The sequence below is a fragment of the Natrix helvetica genome (assembly GCF_964273705.1).
Source record: "Natrix helvetica genome assembly, chromosome: 4".
NCBI lineage: Eukaryota > Metazoa > Chordata > Lepidosauria > Squamata > Natricidae > Natrix > Natrix helvetica.
This window is the reverse complement of record NC_138550.1, coordinates 117,293,565-117,310,320: the sequence shown is the minus strand read 5'-3', so window position 1 is coordinate 117,310,320 and position 16,756 is coordinate 117,293,565. Positions and strand designations below refer to the sequence as shown.

Genomic DNA, 16,756 nt, shown 5'->3' with positions numbered 1-16,756 from the left:
AAAAATATTTAGTGTTTCTTAAGCTTCCTACTTTCAGGACCCTATTTTGTTTCTAAAAAATAAAATTGATGCATTTATAGAATGTTTATTGAATTATGTATAAATAATATTAAACACATCAACCCAGTTTTCATTTTAAAAAAATCATTTTAACAAACAAAAAATATTAAGAATGACATTGTTTTGGACTTTTGCAAATACCTTCAATATCTGGCAAATAATTTTGATTGATCCTTGGTCTATGCTTTAATAAATATGCTTATATACACTATATACACCTTTCTCAACAAGAACAAGCCAACACGACTGCATTTGTCTTTGCACTAATCATTTAGTTTTCAGTTTATATAATAAATTCCAAATAACTTAAAGCAGAATTTATGAAGCCTGAATAAATTATTCAAAGTTGGGTAAAAGTGGATTTTCTTTGGCTAACAATATACAAACCCATTACCCAATGGCAGTAGGGACATTTAAATAAGGACTTTTGGATAAGTGAAAAAAGGACTTTCTGATAAGCAGTTTTGAGTAATGAAGGAAAAATTTGACAAGCACTGATTTAAAGAGATGTTTGCTCAAAAAACAACTCCCACATATACTCGGGTTAAAAGACTAGCATCCTGAGTCCCTTCTCTGCTGCTTGAGAAAAGAGTTGAGGGTATCAAAAAAGAGGTAAAATATACAATTAGAGAGAAAACCTCATGGGCTTTTACCACTCTTGTTTACAGGAGCAACTATTACATATTCCCAAATAGAAAAAGAACTCAGTCCTAGATTCACAAACCCTAGATTGCCCACCTTCCAGCAAGTGAATAACGTGTTTTATTGCACTGTTTTCATTTAAGTTAAGTGTTCAAGTTGGAATATTTAGTTACATCCTCAAATATTTTGGCTAATTTAAAACAAATTTCCACCTTTCATAAGTAGGATGTCTGATGCCAAGTAGAAAATCACTTTACTCCACTGAAACTGATTTTTCCTAATATATGTGCATCGGTACCGCTATTTTCTTGCTCCAACACTCTTATTCTCTTGTATACTAGAGTGAATTTTCTGCTTGAAGGGATGGCAGATAGCATCAATTAACCACGTGTAGTAAAACACGGTACAATTTTGGGGATGTGTAAAACAGGTCATGCATGAATCATTCTTTTCATGGAACAACTGTTTTCAGCAGTTTCATTTAAAGTGAAACATGGATGTTGGGCTAGCTACAGAGTGAAATGGGGCTATTTTGAACCATGAAATGTAGTTCCAGAGATAATTCTTTTGGGGAATAAGAACATATAAAATCCAAGTATGGTAGACGAAGGTAGATGGTGGGAAAGGAAAGGGATAGAAATATAAGAGTTGGGCAGGTTGCTGTGGTTGGACATCAGTAGTGGTGTTGCTGTGGGGAGGGAAGATGTGATATGCATACAGCAGTCTTGTCCTAAGGGCTTTGTTTTGTGTATTTTTTTCTTTTTCTTGGTCTCCAAATCATTGCCCATCCAGAATACAATGGTTTTGTTCTGGGTTGGGGGACGACGACATCATGCTCAATCTAACTTTTATACTATGTGGTTTGCTCCTGGGGCATCTTTCCAGTTTTGTCATTTAAACAGCAGCTGAAACTAGAAGAACTAATGCTTTAACTATTTTTCAGTTCTCCTATAAGATCTGAAATCATTAATTCATAAGGTGACATAATTTTATTGGGTATCTAATAAAAGTATTGTTTTAATTTCATCAATTGTATCAACAAACCCATTGAAGAATAAAACTTGTGGAATTTCTCAGAAAAACAAAAACCGTTACCTGTTGCTTTAAAACAATCAAAAATAATTGCTCTACAAATTGATAAAGGTTGCTCGTCCCATTTTTTTTATTTATAGTGATAGTTTAATGTATAGTTGTCTGAACCTGTTTATGAGGTATAGCTGTTCTTTTTTTGCCATCTACCTACATAGAATAATATTTTTTTTATATACAGAACCAAAGATTTAAATATGTTAGGTTATTGTTGTGGCCCAGCAGGATCCAGTTGAGCTGCTGATGGACTCGGATAGCGAGGGTTCATTTGAGTCTGCCCTGGGTGATGTGGAGGACCTTGTGCAGGGTTCAGATTCAGAGCAGGGACCAGAGGGGCTGGTTGACCACCGGGAGGCGCCTGAGGCATGGAGCAGTGGGGAGGATCAAAGGCAGTTTGTCCCTGATGCTAGAGTGAGAAGGGCTGAGAAACGTAAGCAGCAATTACGTAGGCAGGCTCATAGAAGATAATTCAGCTCAGGTGGTTGTGGATTGGCTCCTCCCAAGAGAGCTTATAGGTGAGGCGTTGGGAGGGACATTTGCAGGAAACAACCATTCAAAATTAGCAGTGAAGAAAGTCTATGTCTTAGAACTGTGTTTGAATATCTGGTTTGTTTTTCTTGTACGTGAGTTATCTGGGCCCTCAGCCAAAGGGTTTGTTATCTTGCAATTAAACGGTGGCAAACAGCCAAGCCTGTGTTCTGGCTTGTTCACAGGCGTGGAGAGGGGGGTCAGAACAAGTTATTATACCTCACACTAAATCAAGATGTCATGTTCCTGATGGTAAAAAGTTTAGATGCCTTTAGAGACATATGTTAGATACTTGGAGCCCAATAAAACATTCTAAGAAAGGTGTTAAATGAGGCATGGCTGGTGCTGATACAGGCAGTCTGTGAGATGGCAGGCTGCCTGAGAGTAACTAGCACCTAGGGTGATGGTGCCCTGCAGCTAAAACAGCCTTGTAGTGAAGTAGGGTCTATTGAGGTCTGTTGTTGTTGTGGAGTAGTTGGCAGTGAAGAGTTCTGGGAGTGAGAAGGGTTGTGTGTTTTGCTATTCTCTGTAGGAAATAATAATAATAATAATAAATAATAGATATTTATTTCTTAGCCGCACCCTCTCCCGAAGGACTCGGGGCGGCGTACAACAAAACATAGGAAATAAATATATCGACATACATATAACAAAACATATACCAAGACATATATACGACATATACAAGGAGGAGGTGAACTGATAGATAAAAACAAGTAAAAACACAATGTTTAAAAACCCCTAAATAAATTGAATGCAATTAAAATACCCCAAATAAAAAACCCGTCAGGAGCGATATAGTTGGATCAAAGTTGAGCCAGGCCAGCAACTTGAAAAAGGTGGGTCTTGAGCTTTACACGAAAGGAGCGGAGGTCAGAGGTATTCCTAATATCCGGGGGGAGGTCATTCCACAGGGCTGGGCCCGCCACAGAGAAGGCTCTACTCCTAGGCGCCGCCCCTCGACACTGTCTGGTGGACGGCACCTGGAGGAGGCCCTCTCTGTGCGAGCGGATTGGTCGCAGGGATGTATGGGGCAGAATACGATCCCGCAAGTAACTAGGTCCTAAGCCATGGAGCGCTTTAAAGATTGTTATCAAAACCTTGAAACGCACCCGATAGACCACAGGAAGCCAGTGCAGCTCGCGCAGGAATGGTGTCACATGGGAGTACCTAGTACTCCCCATAATTACCCGCGCGGCTGCGTTCTGGACCAACTGTAGCCTCCGGGTGCATTTCAAGGGAAGCCCCATGTAGAGAGCGTTACAGTAGTCCAAGCGAGACGTCACCAGCGCATGAGTGACTGTGCGTAAGGCGTCCTGGTCCAGTAGGGGGCGCAATTGGCGCACCAGGTGAACCTGGTGGAACGCCCCCCTTGCCACGGCTGTCACATGGTCATCCATGGACAGCCGGGCATCCAGGAGGACGCCCAAATTGCGCGCCCGCTCCACGGGGGCAAGTTGAATGCCCCCAATGGCCAATGATGGAATTAATTGGCTGAACCGGGGAGCCGGTACCCACAGCCACTCCGTCTTGGAGGGGTTGAGTTTGAGTCGGTTGTCATCCATCCAGATCCGTACGGCTTCCACACACCGGGACATCACTTCAATGGCCTCGTTGGGGTGGTTCGGGGTGGAAAAGTACAGCTGAGTATCATCAGCGTACAGATGGTATCCCACCCCGAAACCACGGATGATCTCACCCAGCGGCTTCATATATGTATTGAACAGGAGTGGCGAGAGGACCGACCCCTGTGGCACCCCACAAGTAAGGGGGCGTAGGGTCGACCTCTCCTCCCCTGCCAACACACGCTGCGTCCGGCCAGAAAGGTAGGAGCCGAACCACCGCAAAACGGTGCCCCGGACCCCCAACCCCTCCAGCCGGCGCAGCAGGATACCATGGTCGATGGTATCAAAAGCCGCCGAGAGGTCTAATAGGACCAGGATAGAGGAACAACCTCTATCTCTGGCCCTCCAGAGATCATCCACCAACGCGACCAAGGCCGTCTCCGTGCTGTGACCGGGGCGGAAGCCGGACTGGCGCGGGTCTAGATAATCATTTTCCTCCAGATGCCGTGGAAACTGGTAGGCCACCACACTCTCTACAACCTTCGCCAAAAAGGGAAGGTTGGAGACAGGACGATAATTGGCCAGCTCCAAAGGATCCAGGGAAGGCTTCTTGAGCAAGGGTCTCACCACCGCCTCTTTCAAGGCGGCCGGGAGAGACCCCTCGCTCAGCGAGGCATTCACTAGGTCCAGGAGCCAGTCTCGTGTAACCTCCCAGGATGCCAGTACAAGCCAGGAGGGGCACGGGTCCAATAAACATGTGGTGGGTCGCAGTCGTCCACGCATTCTGTCCAAACTGTAAGCAACCTGTAGTTAAGAAAAACTATAGTTTACTACTGATAGTAAGGAACAGCAGTGGACATGGGGAGGATGTGAAAGTAATCTGGAACTAATACCTAGAGCGGTGATGGCGAATCTATGGTACACGTGCCACAGGTGGCACGCGGAGCCATTTGTCAGGGCATGCAAGGCGTTGCACTGTCATTTGGCCAGCGTGCATGTGAATGCTGGCCAGATGACTCCAGTCTTCTTTTGAGGCTGTTTTTCGCCCTCCAGAGGCTTCCCTGAAGCCTCCAAAGCTCAAAAAACCGTCCCTATGGGCAAATCAGACGTTTGGGAATGGACGTCCGGTTTGCTTATAGGACCATTTTTTCGCCCTCCAGTGCCTTCAGGAGGCTTCCCTGAAGGCTCCCGAGGGCAAAAATGGCCCTACAGACAAACCAGAAGTCACTTCCAGTTTGCTCATCTTCACCATTCCCGAACTTCCGGGTTCCCCGTAGGTCTATTTTTTGCCCTCCGAAGGCTTCAGGGAAGCTCCGGAGGCCTCCGGAGGGTGTCTGGGGGGGCTGTGGGGACTGTTTTCGCCCTACCCAGGCTCCTAGAAAGCCTCTGGAGCCTGGGGAAGGCATACCAGTGTATGAACCCCCCCCTTTGCTCCCCCTGCTTTTGGCATGGCAGCCAAAAAAGATTTTCCATCACTGACCTGGGGTTTGTTGGTGTGTGGGTTGCCTAAAGAACAAGGAGGCTGGTGTGGGCCCTCTCTGGGTATTGCGAGCCCATTGTATTGGATATATACAGAAGGACCCTGTGACACAGTCCTGGATTAAGAATGAGTTCTGTTCTTAACGCTGTCTTTAAGCTGAATTTGTATGTAAGATGGAACTTGTACTTATAAATGGATTTACTAACAATAGTAACTTAGACTTATATACCACTTTACAGTGTTTTTACAGCCCTCTCTAAGTGGTTTACAGAGTCAGCATATTGCCCCCAACAAGCTGGGTCCACATTTTACCAACCTCGGAAGGATGGAAGGCTGAGTCAACCTTGAACATGATGAGATTCAAACTGCCAAATTGCAGTCAGCCGGCAGTCAGCAGAACTGGCCTGAAGTACTGCATTCTAACCACTGTGCCACTGCAGCTATAGATGATGTTGTCCTTTCTTAAACTGATAAAACTGTTGAGGTGCTTTTCACAAACTGTTGGAAACAGGCTCTATATTAAAAACTGTCACTTCAGCAGTTCCTGAAAACATTGCATGGCTTCAGCAGTTCACTCAAGGAAGGAGAATGCCAGCTGCTACTTTTAGTAATAGGTAGCCTGTTTGTATCTAGGGGTTGTCCTTAAATTGGACCTTCTTAGGCCAGAAATTGCTTAGAGTATACATTTGCTATAGATAATCATAGCAAACAAATGAAGATACATGGAAAATTATGGAGCAGCCGTCATCGGTAGCATCTATATTTAGATAAAGTCTTCGACTGACGGGCCCCATCAATTGTCAAACCTGGCTCTATGACGAACCTTATTACCTGTATATCTACTTCATTAGAACTCCAGCATTTGTTGCATTGATTTTTTTTTTCAAAGATTCTGAGTCGCTGCATTCTGTAGATCAGAATGTAAAGTGAATAGAAAATGTGCTTCTTTCTGCAACACCAGCTGAATGCATTTTAATAGGCCATAGTGTCACTAGTGATTTATTGCCCTTTTTTGTTCTTTTATGTGTTGTATTTGTCATTTCTGTGGTGGCTGTTTCATCTGTAAAACAATATAGTTACAAGAAAATGCTTAAGAGGATATAGAGTTGCTATAGGTTTAGTTGTTTCCTTTCTCCCTTGTCCAAGATTTGCTCTTTATGTGCCCATCCTACCCCACAGCAAAAAAACCAAACAAAAACCAAACAAACAAATAAACAACCCAAGAACCACTGGTTCAAATTACTTTCCCAAAATAAGTATATTTATTCATATAGAGCACAAATAAATATAAAGTAAATAGCTGCAGTTAGTGAATAATTCAGAAGGATATTAGGAATAGCATATCTTCTGCTGGCAACAACCCCATAAATAGTAAAATAACCCTTTCTCAGTTGTTTGCAAACTAGAAGAACTGATAAGTCAGTGTGATAAATCTTGACAATTATGGGGATTATTTTATCAGTATTTTATTGTAGAAAAGGCAATAAGGGAATATGGTGTTTTTATTCATCCTAATTACAGTTAGCCTGAATGTCAAGAGTTTCAAAGTTCTCTTTCATTAACAAGACATTTTTATTATAATCATATATATTTTAACAATAAGCATTTTGTAAGACTATCACAAAAGTAAAAGGGAAATAGAAAGGCACTTTCTTCATTATTTCCAATCCAGTAGATTTTTGTAAATAATTTATGTAACAAAAGGATTGACTGTATATTTAGTCATTATCAGGATAACTTTGAAAACTGGTCATAATGTGGCAAAAATTAGCTTGGCCAGAGAACTTGTTGAAAAATGTGTTGAAAATTTGTTGAATCCAGCTAAAAGTGGCAAGAAAAGACTCCAGAAAAAATTATCTGCAACATTGAGGAAAAAAGTCATTGGACTCAAAATAATGATGACTGATCAGAATAATGATGAATTCGCCTCCCTCTTGGTCACGTGAACTAGAGCAGAGCTTATGGAAAATCTCTCATATTTTCTAGTGCACTCATACATGCAAACAAGGGAGGAAAAAATGTAGGGAGATGCAGTACATCATTATACAAAAGAAAATACGAATTACAATACTTGAACACAATGAGGAGTTTAACATGCAAGACACCACACCAAGAGAATTCATAGCAGAGTTAGAATCTATATTCAACAAAGTAAGAGATAGAAGAGTCAGAAAAACATGCTATCAGACAAAAAATATTGGCAATGCTGGTCACACATAAATCAAACAATACACCCAGGCTAATGGAGAGACGCACCATAAAAGCCCTGAAACAAGATCAGGATATTATTATTTTACCAGCAGATAAAGGGCACACAATGGTGGTGATAAACCACAAAGATTATTAAAGGAAGGCTTTCACCATGCTCAGCGATTCCTCAGCATGTACATATCAGCAAAGACATCAGAGATGAGAACAATGGCCACACAATTGAATGTTGAACTTAAACAAAACAACTGTATAATGGAAAAGGAATGGTGGAAAATTAGAGGAACATATGCTGCCCCAGAGAGATTTTATGGACTCTCCAAGATACACAAAATAGGAGTTCCTCTCAGATCTATTGTAACACTACGGGATTTTCCTACCTACAACCTGACTAAATGTCTTAAACTTCTTGACTCCACCCTTGAATGACATGGTCACATCATTCACACATAAAAACAGCTATAGAGCACAGGCGGACAGCTGGGCCAAACGAGCCACTGTACAGTACACTCTCAGCTTCCCCTGGCCTCTACCGGTATGGCCATAGGAATGAATGCACCGAGAGTTGGGGTAAAACTATAATTTTTATGGCTTTTGTCTTGCTTTTATTCTCTTCCACACTTTAATATTTTTCCACTTTCATATTCCAAGCTCCCTATCGGTCATCAGCCCTGAATACAGCCTTTTAGGATTTAGGGCTCCTGTTTATTCCCAGCTGAAAACACAGATGAGTTTCTTTAACTGATGTCTTGATTGAACTCTTTAGCATTTGACCCAGTTTCTGCATCAACACCACTGCAACTGCAAGTGCACAGGATCACTTATTGCTACAAAAAGGAAATTCTTGATTTTAAAGACACCATTTCATTCTGGTAAACCCTTTGAATTAGGCCATTTTAAAAAAAAACCTCACTCTACTATTTGACAATCCAGTCCTATTTTACGTGAATCCTTGCACCTAATCACAATATAGTTGTCACAGAAGAGTATAACATTCATTTTCCTAACCTAACTAGCAGTATGTGTCAAGGATAGATACTGAAAAGTGAGGTTACTTTTACAGATCCTGCCCTCTGAATAATTTGATTGCATGTTTTTTAAAGTTATACAGTTTCAAGGTGTGATCATTTTTCCCCTCAGAAAGAACAAATTGATATTTATCAGTTTCCATAACACATAGGTGAAAAGTGGTAGCAAGAAAAATAGAATTAGTATAAAACTTTCTTGGACCGGTTAATATCAGGATCTGCCAGCCTTTGTAACTTTATTGTTCTGTCAGTGATGCTTATTTTTAAAAATACTCTTAATGTGCTGGCATTGTGATATTGATAGGAACATCTGTATAAGACATAACTAAAAGGGCAGACAAACAAGTGCATTTAACAATAATTAAAAAAATTGACCCACTTCTGGTTGGGTTTAAAGGAAAAATTAAAGTCAAACCAATGTGCTCTGAAAGAATGGAGCTTGTGAAAAAATAGCATGTCAGGAAAAATAGATGCTATTATATACACATGTGTAATGTAATATAACATTTAACAGGGATAGTAACAAATTCAGTAAGGTGAATTAGTGTTTTATATTCAAATATATTTATATTAAATCATTTTCATATATCTGGCTTTAATTGTACATTCCAACGGGTGGTTACATACAGTGAAGCTATAGTTTCATACTACTACTAGATGATTACATAATGCCCATATTTTATAAGAGTTCATATAGCTTGACAAGCATGAGACCACAGCTGCTTAATAAGACATCAGGATTAGCTTTATTGATGACAATTGCAGACAATAATTCTTCCACATGGTACCTTTAATATGTATTGCCTTAGGCCAGGGTGCCAAGCCTACAGGCCGGATGCATCACACACTGGTCATACCCACTCCGTTTTAACGAAGGGGGGGAGTTAATATGTCACATGATGACAACATGACACTGCAAGTTTGACACCCCTACCTTAAGTTGTAAGCATCTCCAACCAACATGCTATTGACACATTATCACATCTAGAAACCATGGAAGAAGACTGTGACAAATACTTCTCTTTTTAGCCTTATGTACCGTTGAACCTTTCTGTTTCTACTAAGGCTGTAAAAAAATGTGACAAACTTAAATTGATTTAAAATAGTTTGACTTGTGGTTGTGCTTGTTTTCCTCTTGTACTCTTTCAAGATAGGATCCATTGCTGATCTTGGTGTGAGGTTACAGAAAAGGGCAGAGTATGAACACAAATAGGTACCGTGTTACCCCAAAAATAAGACAGGGTGTTATTTTCTCCCCCCCCCCAAATTTGGCTTGGGCCTTATTATTGGGAGGGGGCTTATTGGTTTGGGGTTGCCGGGTGGCTGCTCTCTTGCGAGCAGGCGCCCGAAGAGCCGGGCACAGTCTCAGGGGCAAACGGCTGTGTTGCGCTGTGGCAGCAGCACAACAAAGCCGCCATGAGGTGACCACGCGGCAACCCACCTTTCTAGCCCGGCAGAGGGCCACTCACCGACCCAGTAATATCCCATAGGCAATAAGCCGTGTGGCATAACAAGTGCTCGCACAACCTCTCCTTCCAGCCGGGCAGAGCACCATGCAGCTTAGCGCCTTTGGGATATTACTGGGTCGGTGAGTGGCGCTCTGCCTGGTTGGAAAGGGGTGTTGCCGGGAGGCTGCTCGTGAGAGCAGCAGCCCAGCAAACCCCCGCTCCAGCTGGGCACAGCGCCATCCACCAACCTAGCGGTATCCCAAAGGCATCAAGCAATGTGACCGCTTTTGCCCCCCCCCCCCGGCTCCTGCGGCTTTTTGTCTTCAGGATATTGCTAGGTTGTTGACTGGCGCTCTGCCTGGCTGGAGGGGGGTTTGTCCAGGGGTCTTATTATTGGGCGAGGGCGTATATTTTTGCCCAAAGTAAAAAATATGGCATGGTCTTAATATCAGGATATGTCGTAATTTCGGGGAAACACGATATTGAAATTTAAAAAAAAACAGAAAGACTAGTAAAAATAACTGTAGCTTGCTGACATTGTAAAAACATTAACAATGTAAATTCGTATGGCCCAGTAGTAAAATATTACCATATGAAGATCATTATTTCCTCACATTTGGCACATATAAAACATCTGACTTTCCTGGCTGCCCTCTTCTTCATCATGGACAAAAAGCTTGATAAAAATTCTGAGATGTGCCATGTAAGAAACTACTAAAAGTACTTGGACAATCAAAGTAAAAGTAGTTCTTCTGATTAGCAACCTCAATATTGTCTTTATTTGTCAAGTTGATATATAATTGGTTCCGGGAATTTTCCAGTGAAGAAAGGCTTTATTTACTATATCTGCATATTGAAAATGAGTTCAATCCCTTACTTGGCCCAAAATGGATAATAGTTGTTCAACTAATGTTTCAATTAATTTGTGAAATCATTCCTATAAGCTAGCAAGGATATTTTTATAAGTCTGACTCTTGCTTGCTTTAGTGTGATTTTATTTATTCATTTATTGTTTACATATTTATGCTTATATCTTGCTCTATTTCCAAATGGCACTGAAAGTCTGACATCAGTTGAATAATTAAAAAAAAATATCTCAGAAATACACATTAACATATTGTCTAAGCAAATAATGGCCACCACTCTCCCACTTAATCCGAATAGTGAAAGACCTTGATTCTGTTGTGTGTTGTTCCCCAGATTTAAAATATAATTACATTTTACTCTTTTTCTCGTTCACGTCCATGTCACTTCCCAGGAAATTTAATGAGAAAGCTTATAAATCAGACTTGTTTCCAGAATGATTTGTCTACCTTGTAAAGGTGACATGGAGCATCAAATGATGGATACTGCCCAGATTTTGATTAAAATGTCCCAAGTCCTGTAAGGAGGTCAACATGGTGAATTGAGTAATGCATCTTTAACAGTATTAATGCTAAAGTTATTTTTCAGGAAAATGAATGTTCATAAGACATAGTTTCTAATATTCTGCATTATGCAATAAACAGAACAGTTTTGTTTTTGTAATGAGGAGGTTACAAAAGCTTAAGACACTGGGTGCTGTAAGGCACTGGTTATCTCATTTAAACAGATATGAAATGTAGGTGCCAGTGGTATGATCATCAGCTGTTTTCTATTTTATGAATAAATTGCTTAGAAGGAGTCATTTGCCCACCAGATGTGACCTAGATTTAGATTTCCAAAGGCAAAAAGTCTATTGTGTAAAAACAAAACAATTGCTGGTAAACTGCATGCTAAATTAGCTTATCTCACATTTTCAGGTGTTTAAGCTAATATGTTTAGGAATTAGTGCTTCGTTTATTTAAAAAATTGCAAAATACATTTCAGCAAATTAAATTTGGATAAAAGCTTACAGTAGTTATTGTTTCAGTAACTACAATAAAGTAGCAAAACAAACTGGGAAGGCAACACCTCTAATATGAAATATAACAAATTGCTTTGTGAAAACAGGGCAGTAAGCTGTTGACACTAAAATTTATTTTGGCATTAGAAGTAATTACATTTTTATAAACAACAGCAGGCCCTAGAAATAAAAGTTTTTATGTCTGCCAGCCATAACTTTTCTTCTTATGATAACAAACTAATAAGCAAAGCATTCAATGTCTTATTTTCTTTCTTCTTCTCAAATATTGATTTCAGGTGCTGCCACTAGGAAACCAGATCCTGAACAAGAGAAGCAAACAGATCATACTGTTAAAATTGCTGGCATCATTGCAGGAATCTTGCTGTTTGTCATTATATTTCTTGGAGTTGTATTGGTTATGAAGAAAAGGTGAGTAGTTAATGCAGTCTATTTTGGTTAATTATTGTATTTTATTTTGCCCAGTAAACATATTCCCTTGGCCTATATAATGTGTCTGGTGTATGTGTGAGCATGCAGATATAAATCTCCTGTATATTCTTAAATAAAACTTAAATAAAATCCTTTTAATGGATGATTTTAAAGAATGCTGTTTTTTACATCTAAAGTTTAAAAGTGTTGAATGAAATCCTGAGAACTGACTTTTTTTTATAGTATTGTAAGCAAATTAATGTTAGAATGCTTGTGTTAAAATAATCCAACTATATCAGAATATACTGTATAATCACCCCAAATGACATTATAATGGTTATCAGTATTTCTGCTGTAACTTGAAGGTAAGGTGAATATTTAATTTCATATAAAAATCTTGCAAAATTTCTTGGTAAAATGGGCAATAGGTTTCACATAATTATAGAAAGTAAGCAAAAACTTTGGTTTAATTTTACTACTTGCAGAGAAATCCAATGGAAGATATAAAATAGTTCTTCACAGATGGACAATTCCTTCAGCATACAAAAGAAAATCTTTAAATTCAATCCAATTAAAGGACATGTGAATTTGCTATTTGATTTTCCTTCAAAATTCATATTTGTCATGCAGAAGGGAAAAATAAGATTGTACAATATTAATTCCACAGATAACTTGGGGTAGATTTAGCAAGTATTTACTAAATACTTTAAATTTACAGCAAAAAAAAACCCATCCTCTACTCTTGATAACTAAATAATATGACTAGCATTATGGAAATATCAGGCTTTGGTACTTTTGAATAACATCAAGAAGTAATGTAATGACATAGTTTAAAGGCACTATTTAAAAAGACATTATTTAAGGCAACATAAAAAAACAAATGTTGTATACTTTGTTAGGCAAACTTTGAAAGCAGTATCTTTATAGTAATTTAGAGTATGCTTAGGTTTTTTTTATTTATTATTACAAGTTTTTTTTAAAAAAACAGATATTTTTAAAAACTTACTAAAAATACCAAAACAATTATACAAAAAATAAAACATAATAACATAATTAATAAAAAGAAACAAGCAAGATAGAAAAAAGGAAAAATATGAAATATCTAGATTTGTCACCTACATATGAAGTATTAAACAATATAAAAACATCTCAAATTAGAAAGAAAAAGTACTGTTGCCAAATATGAAATCTGTGAAATACACTGTATCATTTTTATTAGGCAATTATATTTAAATGTATTAATTAGTAAAACGATTGATGGGATTTGTACATTGAAAAAAAATTCAATGTTGTCTTTAGAATGTTCCTGAATACATATTATTTAAACAAAATGTAGACTTTGGAGAGTTCAAGCTATGATCTGTCAGTTTAGCAAGCTTTCATGTAGATGACGGCTGTCAAACTTGCAATGTCACTTCGCCGTCACATGACATATTGTGGCATTTTATCACTTTGTGGAGCTGAGGTGGGTGTGGCCTGCACTTGACATATCCGGGCCGCAGACTACCAGTTTGACACCCCTGTAGTCGATGTGTATTATTCAGGTAACAGAGGGGATTTATAAAGAAATTGAAAATAAATTAATGGCAGAAGTAGATGAACATATGTGAAAAAATCTCAGGTATTATGTTTGGATCTTGGGTGAGTTTTGCATCTTCATTCATAAAAATAAATGTATATTTTTGTTTATTACATAGTTTGATTCCTTTGAAGAAATAAACATAACCATTATGAAATGGCATTCAAGACTAAAAAAAGACAATGCTCTAAGAAGGAAAAATCTAAATTATATATTTAGACCAAGGTTTTTTTATTATGTCCCTTCGGGGAGAGGGGGCGGTCTAGAAATCTAATTAATTAAATAAATAAATAATGTTTATTTTGATACAACAGAATCTATCCAGGGTAATAATTTATCCATTTCCAGAAAGTATGTTGAACTAATTGGTCAACCTAAAGAAATAATGAAGTTGATTACGGTTCTTCTTCCAAATGGCAGCACATACATACTTTTATTAAATACAAACCATAATTCCACAGGAAATATTTCTGAAGAGTTACAGAACTGAAGTATGCAAGTATTGTTCACATAAGAAAGGAAGCTGAAAATGTATTGGCTATATCATTGATTGTCTTTCAGAACTCATTCTTAGCAAACATGAGGTATCCCCCTGCCTTTTCATTCCTTTATATAATACAAATTGTATGCAGATAGTTTTTTGACATTTTTTTTTTAATTTTTCATTTCTGATCCTATTCTTTTTTTATGTCATTTTACCTTTATGTTTTGAAAGTACCATGTGAGTAGTATTGATAGATGGGATTATTATTATTATTATTATTATTATTATTATTATTATTATTATTATTATTATTATTATTATTATTATTATTATTATTATTTCTGTAAGTTTTCTGGCTGGTATATCATCATAATTACATATATTGTTTAGAAATATAGGATAATTCTATCAAGCATTTGGGTGACAGATGAATTATGAATATGTTTATGGGACATCAAACTCCATTTGATCTATCTTAATAGTTTCAAACAAGATGGAACCATAACATAAAATTACAGGGCTAGTGAAGCAATATTTCTATGATTGTTTAGCTTCCTTTTTCATATCATAGATGAATGTCACCATTAGCTAAAATAAAAGTGTGCTTATTTGTCATAGTAACTATGGGATATCACTACCTGACGCTTAATCAAAACAATAAAAAGACATAAACTTTAAAGTATAAAAGGATTCTAGATTGTTGATAGTAGCAGAGCTGACCCACACTGAACAACAGAATTAGTAACAGAATTAGAACTTTGAAGTATATTAACATGAAACCACTGGTTGAAATCCTCCAGCACCATGGGATGAGGTAGCATCAATATGCCCTTTATGGCATGGGTTCACGGTATCTGAGGACTTCCCTTAACCTGATGGGACTAACCTGCCCAACTCATTCCAGCAGAAAGGACTCACTTCAAATCTCATTGGCCAAAGAAGGGAGCCTGCTATATTGGGATGGCCAATGAGGTGGAGAAGTTTTTCATCCCAAGCTGTCCATCGTCTTCATTGTTAATCTTTTTATTCTAATTTTAATTGTTTTTAGCATTTTTAAACTTTTTATTATATTGAAAGCCACCCAGAGTTGCTGTGTTAGTGATTTGGATGGCATAGAATTTAACAAATAAATAAAAATCATCTTACCAACCTCTGTATACAGTAAGCTAGTATCTATTTACTAAATTCCTTTTGTTGCCGACATTCAAATTTCTTAGCTGCTTATAAATTACATAAAAACAGCAATATTAAGTAGAAAATCAGCCAAGTCTTTGTAGGCTTAAGTTTATTATAAAACTTAGCTTTGTCAACAGCCAAGAAGCTATTGTCTACTTTTAATAGTCGTAAAAACTCCTTATAGCGTTATTTTAGTATAGTAAGAGCCACTGGGATGTATGGCTGTCCTGTGTAATATAGCAACATTAGATAAAAGCACCACATAAAAGGTGCTTTCAGTAGAACTTTTTCTTCCAGTTATCTAGAGCTACCATAGTATGAGAAGAATCTGAGGAACAGGCTTTCCTCATGTCATCTGATGATTTATTCTTCTAGAATAAGTGAGTGAACTTTGCTGGTATAAGATAAAATAGAAAAGTGAACTCGTGTTCCCTTAATTGTAAAGTCATGTTTTATTGATTTATTGATTTATGTAGAATCTACAACAAGTTTTTTTGTGTTTAAAAATTGTTTTTTGGTCTCTCCTGATTCTTGAATGATTTAGTTTCATTGGTTGGCCACTGGTTCTAGTAGTTTGGGAAATGGAAAATAGCTTCAGCTTGTTGACTTTATTCTATCATGTATAATTTTGCATACCTCGGTCTCTCTTATTTGCCGCTTTTCTAGACAAAAACCTCAAATTTCGTGACTTTTCCTCATAGGAAGATGTTCCAATTTCCTGATCATACAGTATTTTGATTTATGTATTCATAAATATTGATTTATACATTGTTAAATATTAGCATCTCTCTTATTAATATTGTTCCTTGTTATCCTTATTATCATGTTGGCCTGATGAACAGATGCACACTGTGTTGAAACTTCCATTGAAATGTCTATGATCAATTCAAGCTCTCTTTCTTCATCAGTCAGTGAGTTCTCATCCCATTAAGTTTTATGAATAGTTAGTTTGCCAATTCACCATAACATCCACATTTTGTTATGTTTTAATTGTTGTTAATTTGATGTTTATTCATTTTTTCTTCTAGTGTGAGGTACTGATAATGTTAGAACCAAAGACTCCTATAGGCAAGTCTCCACAACTTGTGGTAAATACTTTGTTGGAACCAGGCCATACCATTCTTTAAGTAAAGAATGTAATCACACTTGTAATCTTTAAATTTGAACTCCTATCTT

At 37.9% G+C, this 16,756-nt stretch overlaps 1 protein-coding gene across 6 annotated transcripts in view; it reads left to right on the top strand.

The window, feature by feature from the left end:
- PTPRM (protein tyrosine phosphatase receptor type M) overlaps positions 1-16,756 on the top strand; it is a 471,605-nt gene that overhangs the window by 309,444 nt on the left and 145,405 nt on the right. For all 6 annotated transcript variants that reach the window (XM_081950797.1, XM_081950796.1, XM_081950795.1 and 3 more), the window contains one exon: positions 12,209-12,341. In XM_081950797.1, the coding sequence (XP_081806923.1) occupies positions 12,209-12,341 (133 nt within the window). The remainder of the gene's footprint in view (positions 1-12,208; positions 12,342-16,756) is intronic.